Source organism: Haemaphysalis longicornis, unplaced genomic scaffold (assembly GCF_048455015.1).
Source record: "Haemaphysalis longicornis isolate Haplotype H1 unplaced genomic scaffold, Haemaphysalis longicornis Haplotype H1 scaffold_7, whole genome shotgun sequence".
Lineage (NCBI taxonomy): Eukaryota > Metazoa > Arthropoda > Arachnida > Ixodida > Ixodidae > Haemaphysalis > Haemaphysalis longicornis.
The window spans coordinates 88,006,260-88,021,788 of record NW_027526422.1 but is presented as its reverse complement, the minus strand read 5'-3'; the positions used below and the strand labels follow the sequence as shown (position 1 = coordinate 88,021,788).

General features: G+C 43.7%; 1 protein-coding gene across 1 annotated transcript; it reads left to right on the top strand.

The window, feature by feature from the left end:
• The first annotated feature begins 1,403 nt into the window (after positions 1–1,403).
• LOC144146048 (techylectin-5A-like) lies at positions 1,404–15,247 on the top strand. The gene is made up of 6 exons (XM_077677976.1): positions 1,404–1,542; positions 8,083–8,230; positions 9,117–9,259; positions 10,765–10,870; positions 12,746–12,913; positions 14,786–15,247. Exons 2-6 carry the CDS (start codon positions 8,089–8,091, stop codon positions 15,100–15,102), a joined length of 876 nt encoding a protein of 291 aa, XP_077534102.1. The 5' UTR covers positions 1,404–1,542; positions 8,083–8,088; the 3' UTR covers positions 15,103–15,247.
• The last annotated feature ends 282 nt before the right edge of the window (positions 15,248–15,529 follow it).

Sequence of the window (15,529 nt, the reverse complement as noted above, 5' to 3'; positions counted from 1 at the left end):
TAATTCCAAACAAGCCATTTGTGTCCTTCGTGATAGCACGATGTTCCTATCACGGCCGCCGCACGAACTACCGCAGTGGTTTGCACAAACCAATGGTTTGCAACTTGATTTCATTCGATGTCAAGCCTCAAAATTTTAGCTTTCGCCCTTTTAATCTCTAATTTACACTTCTTTTTGTTCTTGCACACCTTTTTTCAGTTAGGCCTGAACATGCTATCTGTGTGCTAAATTTACCTTCGCAGAAATCGGTGCGTCCTCATGGCAAACGTCAGCTAAATCACGTCGAGAATAATGTATTTCTCTTGGCTATCGCAACTGATAATCCGATTAGAATTCCCAGCTGTCTTTCCTTATCCGTTTCCTTTTTTTGCCTTGCGGCTACATAAGCGAGCCCAACAAAGCTAAGCAGGTCGGTTCTGTCATAGACCGTTATTGCGCGACTTGCTGACACACACACGGTACAGATAAAGTGACAAAAACGGCACTTTTAACCGCATTCAAAATGCGCCCAAATCATCCAAACGAACTCTGCAGGTGGTCTACACATTTAAAATTGTAATCTACAACAGTAGATCAACTGTGTTTACAAGTCCTTTGGGTGTCCCTCTACGCTAAATTGTGCGGTACAAGCCATTCACTGCACAGCCAATATCTTTTAAGATTAGTACACACTAATAAAGCTCTTGTCATATTGAGTCATGCAAGTAAATTTTATAATGTGGTTCTGCAACCAATGTCATTATCTCTTCAAGGGGTGATAAAATTTTATGTTACAAGCTTGGAAGGCTAAATGCATAAAAACCGCGTAACTGACGAAGCTATGCCTCAAACAGGTGGAGTACCGACACGGATTCCTTCAACACCAAATTATCAAGTATTTAAAAGCAGGTTACTCAGCTCAGCAGACGTGCTTGCTTAGAATGACGCACAGCTAATTCTGCCGTGATGTCCGTGTTTCAATGAAGGGCCGGCAGGAGAAAAAAAAAAACACTACGAAAAATAAAATTAGGTGAAGTAAGAAATGACGCGTCTAGACGACCAAGCAGCTCGTGTTTTCCCGTACGTGTTACCATGATTGACCGGCGGAGGGAGAGGGGAGGGGGGGAACTATAAAAACATACTCAGCCAAGGAACCGAGCTGTAATGGCCCGAAGCGCGAGTGACGTACAGACGACCGCGTGGTCATCACTCAAAAGCTAGGAGTCGCCTTACAGACTCTATGCGCAACACACTTGCGTCACGACCGTGTTTCCCAGCTTTTCCTGCTGAGTTGCTCGACGGGTGCTGATAAAGAGGCCAATGGTTTGTAGATGTGGTGACACTGAGACGGTGATTTTTCTCAGGATAGCATTTCACTCGTGCGCTCACATCTCTACCCGACACGTGCGCTTCAGTCGCTAGGCGGTATTTAAAACTCGTGCCCGCGATGAAGTAAGCGCTTGTGCAGTGAAACCGGTCCTGCGCATTTGACTACGGTCGCTGTGGATAACAAGGCTCTCGAAGCGTTTTGCAAGAGCCCGAGGGTGTGTTCAAGAATATTGGGTAAGTGGCGACTCTTACATGTGAGTTTACCTCGGCGTTGGCGAGCGTTAAGTGAATAATACATGAATATTGATCGATAATTTCTACTTTTCGATAACATGGCGTAATCAATGGTTCTTTCTTAATCCTTTGCAACCGTGTATGTAAATAGATAGACGTTAAGGCTGAGAACGTAGAGCAATAAACAAGTGAGCTTGCGGGTTGTTGGTTGAATTTCTATGCTGCCGAAATGAGCTAAATGAGACATTGGCTCGTTACACCTTATCATGCATCATGACATACTTGATAAAGTGCTTCATTTTTAATTATATTTTCTGACCTGTGGCGGTGTAACGTTTCTCGATTGACTAACAGCTGCAAGGTCACGCTGTTCATATGTGGCTGCAGCTAAACTCTGAGCTAATATTTCTGTGTTAACGTCATTTCCGTAGCAGTTGTGATGCTGTGAGCCCCATCCTTCAGCTAAACGTCCGCCGTCAAAATGGTCAGTATTAGTTACAAAATTTTATTTATACACTGAGTTATCTATGAAGAACGGGCGCCTGAATAGTAGCCGTGGATAAACGGCCACGTAAAGAGAAACAGACAAAGAAGCAGCAAAAGCTTAGCACAACGAGTAGAGAAGGGATGCATATAGCAAGCTTCTGGAAAGATGAAAAAATACTCTCAACTACCTAAATGCTGTAAGGTAGCTACCAAAAGCAGGAAAACGTAAGCATGGCGTTGTCGAGGATATCATAATCAATGGAAAGTTCGCCCTTCTCCAGAATGTGAGCGGAAACTACTATCTGCACGAGCATGTGGCTTCACTCCATCACCGAATCAGATTTAAGGAGTTATCATCGAGTGGCGGAAGTATCTGACCATTAGTATATTTATACAAATTAAGTACAGCCAAGTTAAACACATGCCCCCAAATGTGAGCTACTAAGTTTTATGGAAAACGTGGCTGTTGAGGGAAAAAAGGCAGTGCCGGGATGCTAATTGAGGTGCAAATTGGTAGTAGACCTAGAAGTGCGAAGTCACATATCAGCGTTAGAACACTCTATATAAGTATCTACGAAACGTGGGCTTGTTGTATACGGAAAAGAAAACGCAAAGGTGAAAACGACACCTCACCAAGCATCAAGAACTACGTACTAATAGTAATATAGAGATCACTCCCATTTTTCTACCAACAGGACACGCACGCCAGACCAAAAAATCAGAGCCCTTTTATTAAGAGAACGATGGTCAAAACGCAAAGCTTTCTTCCATTCAATATGAGTCAGAGCCAAAGGCCAAAATCTCTGCTGCATCGGAGCGGGCGGTCAAGGTACAGCGCCAATTGAATGACTGGCCGGGACGGTAGCTGTCGACCTTTTCTCCTGCTCGGGCGTGTGACACGTTTCTTGTGACTCGTCTTCTTCATGTCCTACAGGTGTTACATTGCTCTCGACTCAGGCTACGGGCACTTCACCAAATTTTTTAAGTGAATGCACTTTATAAGCGACCCCAAACCATCCACCGCCGGCGGCGGCGGCGGCGGCGGCGGCGTCCGCAGTGCTCCTCTATAAAGAAACAGCATCCGGCGCCAGGTTTCGATCCGCGGACTTTGCGGCCGCAGCGCGACGCTCTACCGACCAAGCCACGGACGCGACGTGATATCAGCGTTAGTGACGCGCCTTATATCTTTAACGCATTCAAACTACGTCGTCAGCGGCGTGCGTTGGCGACTCAGCGGCGTTATAGCGGCTTGATAACTGCGTGGTGTACACGTGATACTACAAACCCGATGGAAGAGATGGAAGAGAAGGCGGTGAGGCGGTGGGCTGCGGGGGCCGAGCGCAAGCGCCGCAAGCGGGCCGACAACCGTGCATTCGCACTTTCACATTCTCCCGCTCGGGGAAATGCGGGGGAATTTTTTAACCTTCATTTGGTGTTTGCGTAGTGAGCCAATGCGTCGCGATAATCATTTTTTGAGGTTGAGCGAGGGGGTCTAGGGCTTGTTCATTATTTTGTTTTGCAGCTCGTTTGTTGTCTATTCTACTTTCGAGATGTTTAACATCCGCTTCTGAATGCTATACTGCCAACGCGTCTTGCACGTTTTCTCCTTGATATTGCGTTGTCTTCGGTGTCTGTCAATGCAGTCCGAAGTCGGGTTCCCTGCCGGGTTTCCTCGAGGAAGTAGTTAATACGTTCCGCTTCTTACAGGCATGGTTTGGCCTTGAGTAGATATTTATAGCTTCGCGTGAGTTCATTTCAAATGCCCATATTATAGGGCTTTTTACCATGCCTCTGTATCGCGTTCTATACTTCCAGTTTTCGTACCAGAATGTCCTCACTAGAAAGTGTATAATGTGCGTTCTGCCAGGTGTTCAAACATTCTTCTTGAAATTACACACTGGTAAGCTCCCTGTAAAAATTTGGATGAAAACCCGGGGTCTGTTTATAGCTTGGTCGATTAACTGTCGGCTCAGTTTTAGACCAGAGACAATTGATCACTGTTTTGTAGATTGCAGAGATGCTGTCTTGTTTGGGACAATTTGCAGTGAATTCTCGAAAAAAGACCGATATTACGTCTTTTTCAATCCGTATTTTTCGCCATTCGGCTATCCTGGTGAGCCACTCTATGACATGTTCGTGATAATTGGTTTGCACAGTCTGTGGCGATGTCACTTACGTTATAGGCATGCTGAGCCACCAAGATCAACAAAGTCATATTTCGAAGAAACTGTGGCATTTGTACATAGTGTGTATAATTCGCTTGACCAACACCTGACTGGTTACCACTGTTAACGCTTGTGTGAGTTTGACTGAATTTTGATGTATTTGTGCTTTTTCTAACTTCAGTGATTTATTTGGTTTGTTTCACTATGTAGTCCCCGTACTCTAACGTCTAGGATAGTCTTCGGCTTCATAATGCGCGCATCCATGTTCTATTCCGAACACGTGAAGCCTTGCTTTTCTTGAGGCGCTTGATGTGCCTTTGTAGACACCCATCGTGTCGGTTGGCTTTCCTTCATCGCCTTGTGGGCGTAACGATTTGGATTTGGGGCTTTGATTTTGGACTTTGAAGAGATACAGAAACCGCGTTTCAGCCATTTTTCACTTCACCCCCCAATCATCTTTATCGTTAGAGAAAGTTGGCTTTCTGGCAGTGCGGTCTGAGGCAATGTCGTCATCAGTGGGGCATAAAAGCTTCGCTTTAAAAACGATAACAATCGCAGCAACGAAATTGCATAAGGAAACGAACTATCTTTATGTCATATTGGCCAAATTGTCCGCTACTGGAATCTGCGGCTCGCGGAATCCTTGCGTACGTGCAGCCAGCTCAATTATTTCCCAGTGTTGCGTCGCACTGTGCAACGTGATAGCGCTCTGGTGGCGCGTCAATTCTGCTGAGGTCAAGGACCGTATTCCGGTGGGTGCCTGGACTAACCCGCCGGAGCAGAATTCTAACGCCATCTCATTTGATTGGGTGCGATCGCAGAAACGTGACGGATAAGAGTGCGCACTGCCAATCACATGAAACCGCGTCCCAAGTCAATGCTGCTAGTACAATTGTGGCGCCTCGTAAAATGTTCGTCCAGCTAAGAATACATGAAATTATCTCGCGCAGTCACTCAGATCTGTCTGCGACCCTCGAGGTAAATGTGTTAGTGAAACAAAAAAGAAGCTCATCTCTTGGTGTGTCAAAAAGTAGCATTAGATGCGTATGAGCCCAAGCCACTCAGACGTTGAATAAGTGCATTCTGTTCGTTCCAAGTCGTTGAGTTTCACCTATTACTATATGTTATCGTCAATCTTCGGCGTTTAACTGGTAAATATTTTTAAACAAAACATCTTCGCAGTTTGTGTTTTCTGTCTCGTGCAGCGACTTGTTTGTGTATTTTTGTAGTAAATTTAAGCAACCTTTTTTGCAAGAAGTATGCAAAAATTATTTTACATTGAAACTTTAATGAATTCGTATAAAGAACAATTGATTGTCGCACTTAATAACCATAAACGCGTGTGTTAATTGGTTACAACTTCAAATTATACGTGGCTAGGTAGAAAAAGGTCGCAGTTTATTTGATACTGATTTTCTGGGGGTAAACAATGTTGTTTTAATATTTTTACGGGCTGGGTGGTGCTTCAAAAGTTATAGGACTGAGGAAAACATTTCCAAGATAACACTGACGAATCAAGGCCGGTGGTTCGATTAGGGAACTAATGGTTTCGGCAGCGCTGTTTGACCCCAAAAGGAGCAATGACACCTCCCTGTTGCCCTCATTTGCCTAACAGTGTGTAGCAACGTGTTCTTATATTGCATCTGAAAAACATTGGCCGCATAGCATGCCAAGGCAGCCAGCGCGAAAAGCGCCTTTTACCTAATTTCGGTAGTTAACTTCGTGTATCATTTGTGCATCAGACTGTATCCTATGTCGTGTCATCAACACTGCCCAAGATCACATTATACCGCGAAAAGACCTTGAGCAAATTATTTCAATTCAATTCAATTTTTATCATATACGACTGGGTGGTTGCTTTGGTAAAAGCAGTACTGGTGCAGTACTGGTGCAGTATTTGGTGCAGTAGTTGGCAAAAAGATCTTAAAGTCAACACAGTGAAAAATTATGTCTTTTTCTATCAAGCATGCTCACTCTCATTTCAATTAATGTATAAATAACGCAGCAATATCTCGAGCCACTGCCTACGAATATTCAGCTGTCAATTTCACTTCTAAATTTTCCTGGTCCACTGACATTACTTCAACTTGCGCAAGGTATCTAAAACTTTAGGTGCGCCGTAACCTGGGAGACGCAACAATAGCCATGCGTAAATTGTCCTACTGCACATTCGTCCGTCCGCATCTAGAATTCGCCTCATGTAATGGTCACCTCATCAAAATTACTTCACTAATCTGTTCGAATCCACCAAAAATAGAGCCGCCCGTGTTATCTCTCGCAACTAGAATTGTAATTCAAGTATCACACAGATGAAACTTGACATTCTATTACAACCATCACAAATTCGTCGCGTAGTAGTTCTCCTGTGCCTGTTTCACAAATACGCCCATAGTGATAACCCATCCCCACTCACCCTCGAACCCCCTTCTCGCCTGTCGTCACATTTACACAATCAATTCAGCTTCAAGCGTATCCATGGAAACACACTAGCATTCACTTCATCGGCTCTACCTCGTGTCATACCTCATTTAAATGGTCTTCCTGACGCTGTCGCTTCTATATCAAACCTTGACAGATACCGTGAATAACTACATGCGCATTTGTCCTAATCTTTTTGTTTCTTATTTGTGCTTCACACATACTTGATAATGATGCGTTTGTATCTCTGTTTATTTGTTCCTTGAATTTTGCTTTTTTTATTGCTTATTTCAGGGTATTTTTCCTGAAGAAATGTATAATCATGTTCTTATAATCTTGCTTATATTTCGCCTTCCCATGTGTTGGCTATATGCCCCGAAGTTACTCTTGTTTGTATAGCGCCCTTGCATAGCCTGTAAGGTTATTATAAATTAATGAATAAATAAATAAATAAATAAATGAATGAATGAATAAATAAATAAATAAATAAATAAATAAATAAATAAATAAATAAATAAATAGGTAAAAGCCAGCGCCTTCCCCAAAACTTCGCTCGTCCCTGTAATCCAAATACTTCTTCTTTTCAATGACTGTTTGTTTGTTCACTATTTATACATGATACTTAAAACCTAAAGGAACACCTGAAACACTCTTCGTTCACTTTTTGCAAAATCTTCGATGCTTTCAGAACATAGTCAACACACACATTCAGTACTTAGAAGAAGAGGTCCCACAGTCCATCAGCCGAAAATTGCTGCTCTCTGCCCATCAGATAGCTTGGAAACTTCATCAAAAAAGTGTTCTCTCTTTCCTGGTCTTGGCGTTCTTCGACCGCTGGAATTATGTCATTACAGCGGTGTAGAGCTATTGGCCTGGTTTCTATATGTTGCGCAATAAACGCGTTCGATAGCCACTTTAAAAAAGTCACAAAAGCAAAGCAGAAAGAGAGGGCGGATCTGCGTCGGGGAGAAAATCACGCAGTGCCGCTCCTTGCGCGTGATAACTATAGCTTTCACAATGATTCCAGACGAGAAGGAAAGAGTGAAAACGTTTATAAGAAGTTTTTAGAGTCCCTTTAATGGCCGCGATGCGTCCGCGCGTAAAACTTTCATAAGAGGCAGAGATTTTTAATTACGGGACCCTGTCCGTGGACGCTATATCATCGTGCGGAATGTGGCACAAGAGCGTTCATAACCCGCACAAAAATGCCGAATTGCAGTTAAAAATACATTGACGGGCAGTCAGGATTACCAGCGAACATAATTACACTTACGCCTGCCAGCATTGAGTCTGGAAAAAGCCACGAGTTCAACATGTAGCAGTTTAAGCAAACATTGAGAGATTTCAATGTTTAGTAAGCGGTATAATTTGACATCTTTTGTGAATTGAGGGGGGGACTTTTTTTCGTAGCCAAACGCCATCTTTTTTTGTTTTTCGCGTAATTCTTATCGGATCTCTATTCCTCGTACAGGTCAACATGGGGCTACTGGTCTTCGTTTTCTTCGTTGCTGGCGCTGTGTTTGTCAGCACGGTGCACTCAGCAGCAGTGGTGAAGCCTTCTTTAGAAATGGCGGAAGAACGCGTACGTGAGCTAGCACAGCACCTTGTCGACATCAAAAGTAAGTTCGTGAGTTTATTTCGGGCGTAATGAAATAAAAATCTATAAAAAATATATAATTTTACAGTTGAGCGAATTTCAAAATATCGAGCCCCGAAAGAGAGCTCTAGGGTTGAATGTTTCTCTCCGTTTTAAGCGTTACAGGTCATTTCCACCTCGAACAAACGTTTTATAATTGTGAAGTTCCTCTGGCTCTGGTGACATAAAGTGGTCCTCGCTTATCTCCTGAACAAACATGCCCAAAACAGTTGTGCAATTGCTGTCCTTGCTGTATATCGGAAATGAATGAAAAAACAATCTGTTATTTGGGATTAAAATGCGATTGCAAACGTTTCCTGACGTTGCCAGCAGACACTTTGGCGTTAGTAGTTCTAAGTGATGCTCTCTCAGCTGACCAAGGGAACCCATACGCGAAAACTTTCAGTGGTCGGCCCCTTACCTTTGTGCTGGAACTTATGCGATCCATTGGGAGAATATGATGGCACAAAATGTTTTACGCTATCGGTGGAGTGAAGACGGCATGGACATTGGCAATTTCTTTTTTGTTTTTTGATCACACTCCTGCATGACAGGCCTCGGAGGTTAATAAGAAAAGAGAGCGAACATAGATGATGCCAGATAGAGCGTAGGACAATGGGTCATTAGACTCTGATGGTTCCAAGCGTGAGGTGGCGGTTGCAGCCGGAATGTTTGTGCACATACGTTGCAACCGGAAAAGACCCCTTTCACATGGGCCACTTATGCTTACCTTGCCACGAAAGATAACAAAGGGAATTACGTGTCACGAACTAGAGGGAACGAGACAACCCTGCAAAAATGCTATCCGACCATCCATGAACACATATGCCGACGTATTGGTGCTTAAGCAGCTCCCCTTATTTCGTCAGATTCCATTCAGCCCAGGCACTGCAGCGACATTTTGCACGCTGGACAGCGGACAAGTGGAGTGTACACAATATTCCACAAAGGGGCAGGCCCTTCTGGACAGTCCGTGTACTGTGACATGGACGTGGATGGTGGAGGCTGGACGGTGAGGCCTTTATTCAGCAAAAACCTTTTTTGTAGATCAGTGCAGCTGAAGGACCGATGTATTAAATAATTTAAAATTACGTTCAGGCATTACAGCGAGACTGAAGACAACCGCACTTATTTATGCGCGGATTTACTTATCTTAGAGGCATTCGGTACACTGAAGATCAGTAATATGCCCATTTCTTTTCAGTATTCCGAGAGCGAGAACACATGAAGCAAAAATAACTTTACTACCGAGTATAGCTTATGTTTGTCTCTAGAAATAATCTGCACGCCGTATTTTACGAAGTCACCCCGCCTCAGTTAAATCCAGCTTGCAGTTCATCTGCGGCGGTGGTGTTGCGGAAATCAGTGCGCCGCCAGTTTTCGAGGCGTCTTGGTGCAACACACAAATGTCGCAAATGCTGCATTATAATCAATCACGCCTAATTGCATTCATGTGATGCATATACCGGCAACACTATAATCAAGCACGCATAATTGCATTCATGCGATGCATATACCAGTAACCACTGAATGGAATCCCTTCAGGATAACCAGCAGGTCTTAATTGTGCTCCTGGCTTGAATTCACAAAGAGATATGAAGGGCGTAAGTGTGTTTGAGCAGCTAGATAAATGCCGTGCTAGCATAGTAGTAAAAGTAATTATATTAATTGCTCTTACATAGCAATTGCTAGCTTTTATTTTTTTGCGTGAATTGCGCTTTAAAGGAGCCCGGTTTTAACCAACCTTTTAACCAACCTTTAACGCACCCAGAATCTCCTTTAAAATTACCATTGATTCAAACCCGCAAAATGGTCGGGCTGATTCGAGAACACAATAAATTCTCTAAATAAGGGAGCTTAACTAATCGTAGGAAACACTAGACTTACGTTTTGCTTTGGCAGAAGCTATTGCTGACCATACGTCAGTAATTTGTGTATTAGAATCCTTCCAGGAATTTAAAATAATTGATCGTCTAAACCTTGGGTGACCGCGTCGCCGGTAACGCATGGATGTGACCGCTTCTCCTCACTCATGCAGCTTAATTGAACAGAGAACTTTCGAGAAACGATTCTATCTTCCACCGCCGCCTCAGGTAGCCGAAGACGCGGATGGAAAAGTAGGGTCTTCAGTTTCGCAAGTAACAATTACACAACCAATTGTACTATACCGCAGAAAAAAAATATCTCATGTTGTTTTATTTTGAACTTGCAATACTCATGTGACATAAATTGTCAAGAAACGCCTACTTTCAGGGAGCATAGGCTTCCTGTTTCCTGTTTCTATACTGGTTTTTCATGTTCGAGCGATCATTGACTTCTTCCACATTGCCGCTCACATGTAAAATAACCATGCTCAGGCAAATAGGCATTGGAAATGCACAGTTTTATTCAATTATGATAGTCCTATCAAACCGGAAAAGCCTGCATTATATAAGCGCGGGCTCCAGCGCATTATGAGCGCTATCTCATTACATTGGGAAACGATCAGTTCAGACAGTTTCTTCTTGTTGCTTACAGGTTATACAACAACGGGGGCAGTTTGGAAACAACGTGTATTACTTCTACAGAAACTGGACTGAATACGCCGACGGCTTTGGTGAACCGGCTAAGGAATACTGGATCGGTGAGAAAGTGTAGCTTACTATACGTTTGTGTCATTTTACTCTGTGAATAAGGATGAGAGGCGAAGGTGGGCGCAACTCACGGAGGGCACAAAAAACACTTGTTTGTAATTAGCGATTGGGAATAGTTCTTAGCCAATTAGCTGAGTCAATCTTGGCCGGACCCGCGCTTTATTCCAGCGGATAAACAAGGAACTACATGTTTCCCTGCCGCGTAGTAGGCACCTTACTGTTTGTGTGACACACCAACCCAATCCGCTCGACCACTCGGGACATCGGAAAAATTGCATCCGGCCATTTGACGTCCAAGTTTAAACCTCCCGACAGCACAGCGTGCGAGAGCAGCTGCGCGCGCACGCCCTCCCATCCCTCCATTCCTAATCCGTGCGCGCATATATAGGCAACCGGTTATGTGCTGTGCTTAGATTTAAAAGACAGCATTAAACAGGTCAATCTGAAAAGCCTTTCAGTTGGACGAGTAATATCGAGGCACATTGGCGTTCCAACCGGAAAAGTTTCTGTTCATCGGGGAGGGATTCGCAGCTACTCGAGGAGCTAGGACTTGAGGCAGCAACACCAGGGCTACAGGATTTCCCATGTGTTTGCGCCGATTGGCGCTCCTGGTAATTCTCCTCAATCATCTTATAACGGCGGTACTGCCGTTGTTAGCCGACTGTGCAACTTGTGAAAGAGGCATCGAAGGTGTGGAGGCGAATAACAGTTGTAAGAGAGGGATCGGCAGTTGCGAGCAGGAACCCTGATTCAGGGCCGATTAAAGCGGGGCTTCACCGGAATGAAAACTGTGGGGTTTAAAGATATGCTATTTCGCAGTAAAACGTATTTGCTTAAAAATGAACAAACCATCGCGAATATTTGCAACTTGGTGCGTAAGGGCTATTTCTAACGTTAAACGTTCTTAGACTGCTCCCCAGTGTTTTAATGGAGGAGCAGTGATATGGATCATCCTAACAGAAAGCAGAAACAGATAGAGGGGAGAGAGAAAAAGGTAACGTGAAGAGAGTGGTGGGATTACTGTGGAGGCGAGCGCATAATCTGTAATCCCTTCGATAAATTCTGTGTGGCGCGGTTCTTCACGCCGTCGTCGATAGGTTATATGGCAGCGTCGTGAGCTTCTGGGTATGCCACATTTGTTTGGACGCACTGCATGCGGAGATAAAAGCGCGTTCTTTTCTTGTATAGAACCGAATCTGAACGGCAAGCACCTTCTATAATGTCATAGAAAACAGAATGTTACCAACTGTGTCTGCCCAATGAAGTATCATGACTACTGTTGAATACGCTTTGCGGGCGCAGCAGAAATACATAACAAGAAATTGCCTAAAATATTTTGTGTTCCATGAATATATTCTTACAAAACCACACAAAAATGACGCTTCAAAGAGTAGACAAAACGATGTGTAGTTTCAGTGCTGATCTGTGTGTTGGCGGCGTTTATTTTTACGACATTAAAAACGTATTTTACCATGGTTTCAGCACCTAGTTGGTATTGTGTAAACCGCGCCACTTGCCCTCCTTATGTAAAAATAAGAACATCTTACAAAATATTACAACTCTTAAAATACTATGAATTTCACAGATTATACTATGAACTTAGCTGGAATTCATCTAACCATTTATCGGTGACACTTTTTGCTTGTGAGGCACAGGCGCAGACTGCGCCAGCCTGAGTATCGAGTAATTTCTTTTGGCATGATCAGACCTTGTTTAGCTTTTACAAATGAGTGATCCCGTTGTATTTCTTGGAATTCAAGGACAAGTTGTCGCCGACGATTCATGTTCCCTTTATGCCTTCGTTGTCTTCCATTTACTTGTTTTTGCATAGTACAAATTCTTAACGTCTTCGTTTCTTTTTTTAGGAAATCACGCTCTGCACGCAATAACTTCGGAAGAAGACGAAATGACGCTTCGTGTGGTGCTCACCAACACCACAGAAGACCAGCAATATGTTGACTACGAGAGTTTCAAGGTCGACAACGAAGAAAACCTGTTCAAGTTGCAACTGGGAAAGTTGTTGGGCCCAGCCGGTACATATTCGCCTCATTCTTTCAAATAGCAGCAGGGAAAACCTAAACAACTAAGGCATAAGTGTTCACTGCTTCTCAAGAGCCCGTTTTTTTACGGCAGTCACTGCACAACACCGCTAAAATAATGCCGAAACTTAATAGCACATAATATCATAGAAGGCATTAGTGCCACCGAATCTTTGGTGCAGTCGCCTTGCGGAATAAGCCCATAGTTTCATTTCATTGCCGCGCGTTCTCCCTTTAAACAGCTAACAGACATTTATGCTAACCTAATACAAAGGTTTTATGGGTCCCTAGGAGAGATATGTTGGGCTGGCCGGGCATAAAAATTACCAAGACTGCTAAGCGCCCTTATGATGAAGTACACGGGAAGCATGATTGTCCATTTGCGTACCAAGCACGTGTTCCCTGATTGTTATCATCACCTTGAACTTTTGTGTCTTCTTATTCTTTCTGTGAGTAGGAAATTGATGCACTTGTAATGCTAAGATGATATGTAGCGGAGACGGACTTTTATATTCGCCGAATGCCAATTCTGTGGTTACCAGACTGAAATCACTCATGTGCGCCTGTTTAAATGTCTGATAGACGTCACCAAGTCAAAGGCCACATGTATTCACTAGGTATACCATTATTTTTTTCATTTTGATGTATTTTTCTATTTGAAAGAGAGGGTCGGCTCTTACCCGCGCTGGCATTGCCAAGCAAAAACGGATGTTTAGCGGGAGTGCAGCTGTGTCCCACACGTTTTAAGCGAAAGGCCCCGACGCAATCACTAAGGCCCACATTTATACGTATATATTTGCCGAACTTTGGCGTTCTTGGAGGTGCGTGCGACCGTCGCATTCCGGTGGTCTCTGGTTCGAATCACACTTACACCCAAGTTTACGTAACGTTCTTTTAAACGCGGTCGGTCTTTCCTTATTCTATGAACCCACGACCATTTTGCGTGCCATTTGTGAGCCTTTCTGAGGTCCTGCTGCAGGCCTGGAGCATATGTTTTTCAGTTAACCAGTTCACGCATGCCTAGCAACCATTAAAATAAGCTCGAACCTATAATCCCGTTAATGTCGCCTACAGACTATTGTAACTCAATTATAAAGTAACAAATAAATCGAAAGTTTTTTCAATAATAAATACGGGCATGTTGTTTGTTGCCGGTAACCTGCTCTTCCAATGAACCCTCAATGTCCTTGAATAGGCGTCGTACTTTTTTGCACGCTGAGAATGACTCGAAGAGAAACAGAAAAATTAAAAGTACTTTGTAAAAGCTGTATTAGCCCCTTGTTAGAACATACTTATCGTGGACCCCTCGCATACTATAAATGCTTCCGTAGACCCCCTCCTTTAAAAAACTACAAAAAAGGAACGCCAAGTTACTCTTACTTCCCTTTCTATTTGATCGAGTGCGCTTTTATTTTATAGGTAAAAATAACCCCCTTCTTCGAAATTCTTTCCGTATTTCCACGTATTTGCACACTCACTAAAATGTAACAATCCAAGCAAATCACAAAGCTAGAAAAACGTTTAATCTTCGGACAATTTCACGATTACTCGTGGTTGCAACATACGTATCCTCTCCAGTATACTCTTATAGGAAACTGTATGCGCTGACAGCAGTGATGACTGATGAGTGTTCATAGCTGTTCTCCCATACATCCGGATGGCGCCACGCCATCTCATTTTAATTTGTTCGCCTCTGCACTTCCGAGAAAGGGACGCTCATAAAGCCATAAAAAAGAAACAAAAGCTCTGGCGCACAATGTGCATTAGCTATGGTTATTCGCATGATAGCATGACAATATAATCGGTAATTAGTTTTCGGCACGATGCGGTGTTTTAGGTGGCGTGCTTCTTTGTTCTTTTCCGCAGGCTGGGACGCACTGGGCAATGGAAACGGCCAGAACTTTTCAACATTTGACCGCGACAATGACAAAGGGTCTACTGAAAACTGTGCCGTTCGCTACCGCGGAGGATGGTGGTACAACCACTGTCACCTGGCAAACCTCAACGGGCTTAACCTAAATGGCCGCCATGACAGCTTCGCCGACGGACTGGAATGGAGCGTGCGTGGGTACCCGAGCCGTTTGTACCACTACTCTTATCCAAGTGTTCGGATGATGATTCGACCAGCGGGGTCCGTACTTGACCGAAGAAGTAGGCTAGTAGCATCACCTGCGTTGTCGTAGTTCGTTCTTGTGACACCGCGAGAACATCGACCTTCTGCGTAGAGATCTGAACAGTGCTACCTAGAGACAGAAGACCATCGTTTATGCAGGGTCTAGCACTTACCATATCTTGTTATTTAGCGTTGTGCGTGCGTGTGTGTGTCCCTCTCTCTCTTTCTGTGTGCGCTTGTGTTTGTGAGCCGCAGCGGTGTTTACGGCTGCATATCTGATAAAGAGACAACTGGTTGTTTGCAAGTGTTGATATGTAAATTGTGTTTTAAAAGTGCTGACGTGACGCAACCTTTTTTTTGTAATTCACTGCCAATAAAAGGTTCCAATTATATATATATCCTTATTCTCGTCGTTCACACAAGTTTGCTTGTCAGTGTACCATTCTTCTTCAGAAGGAATTCGACCACCAAAACGATAAACGTTTTGGTGGTCCGCA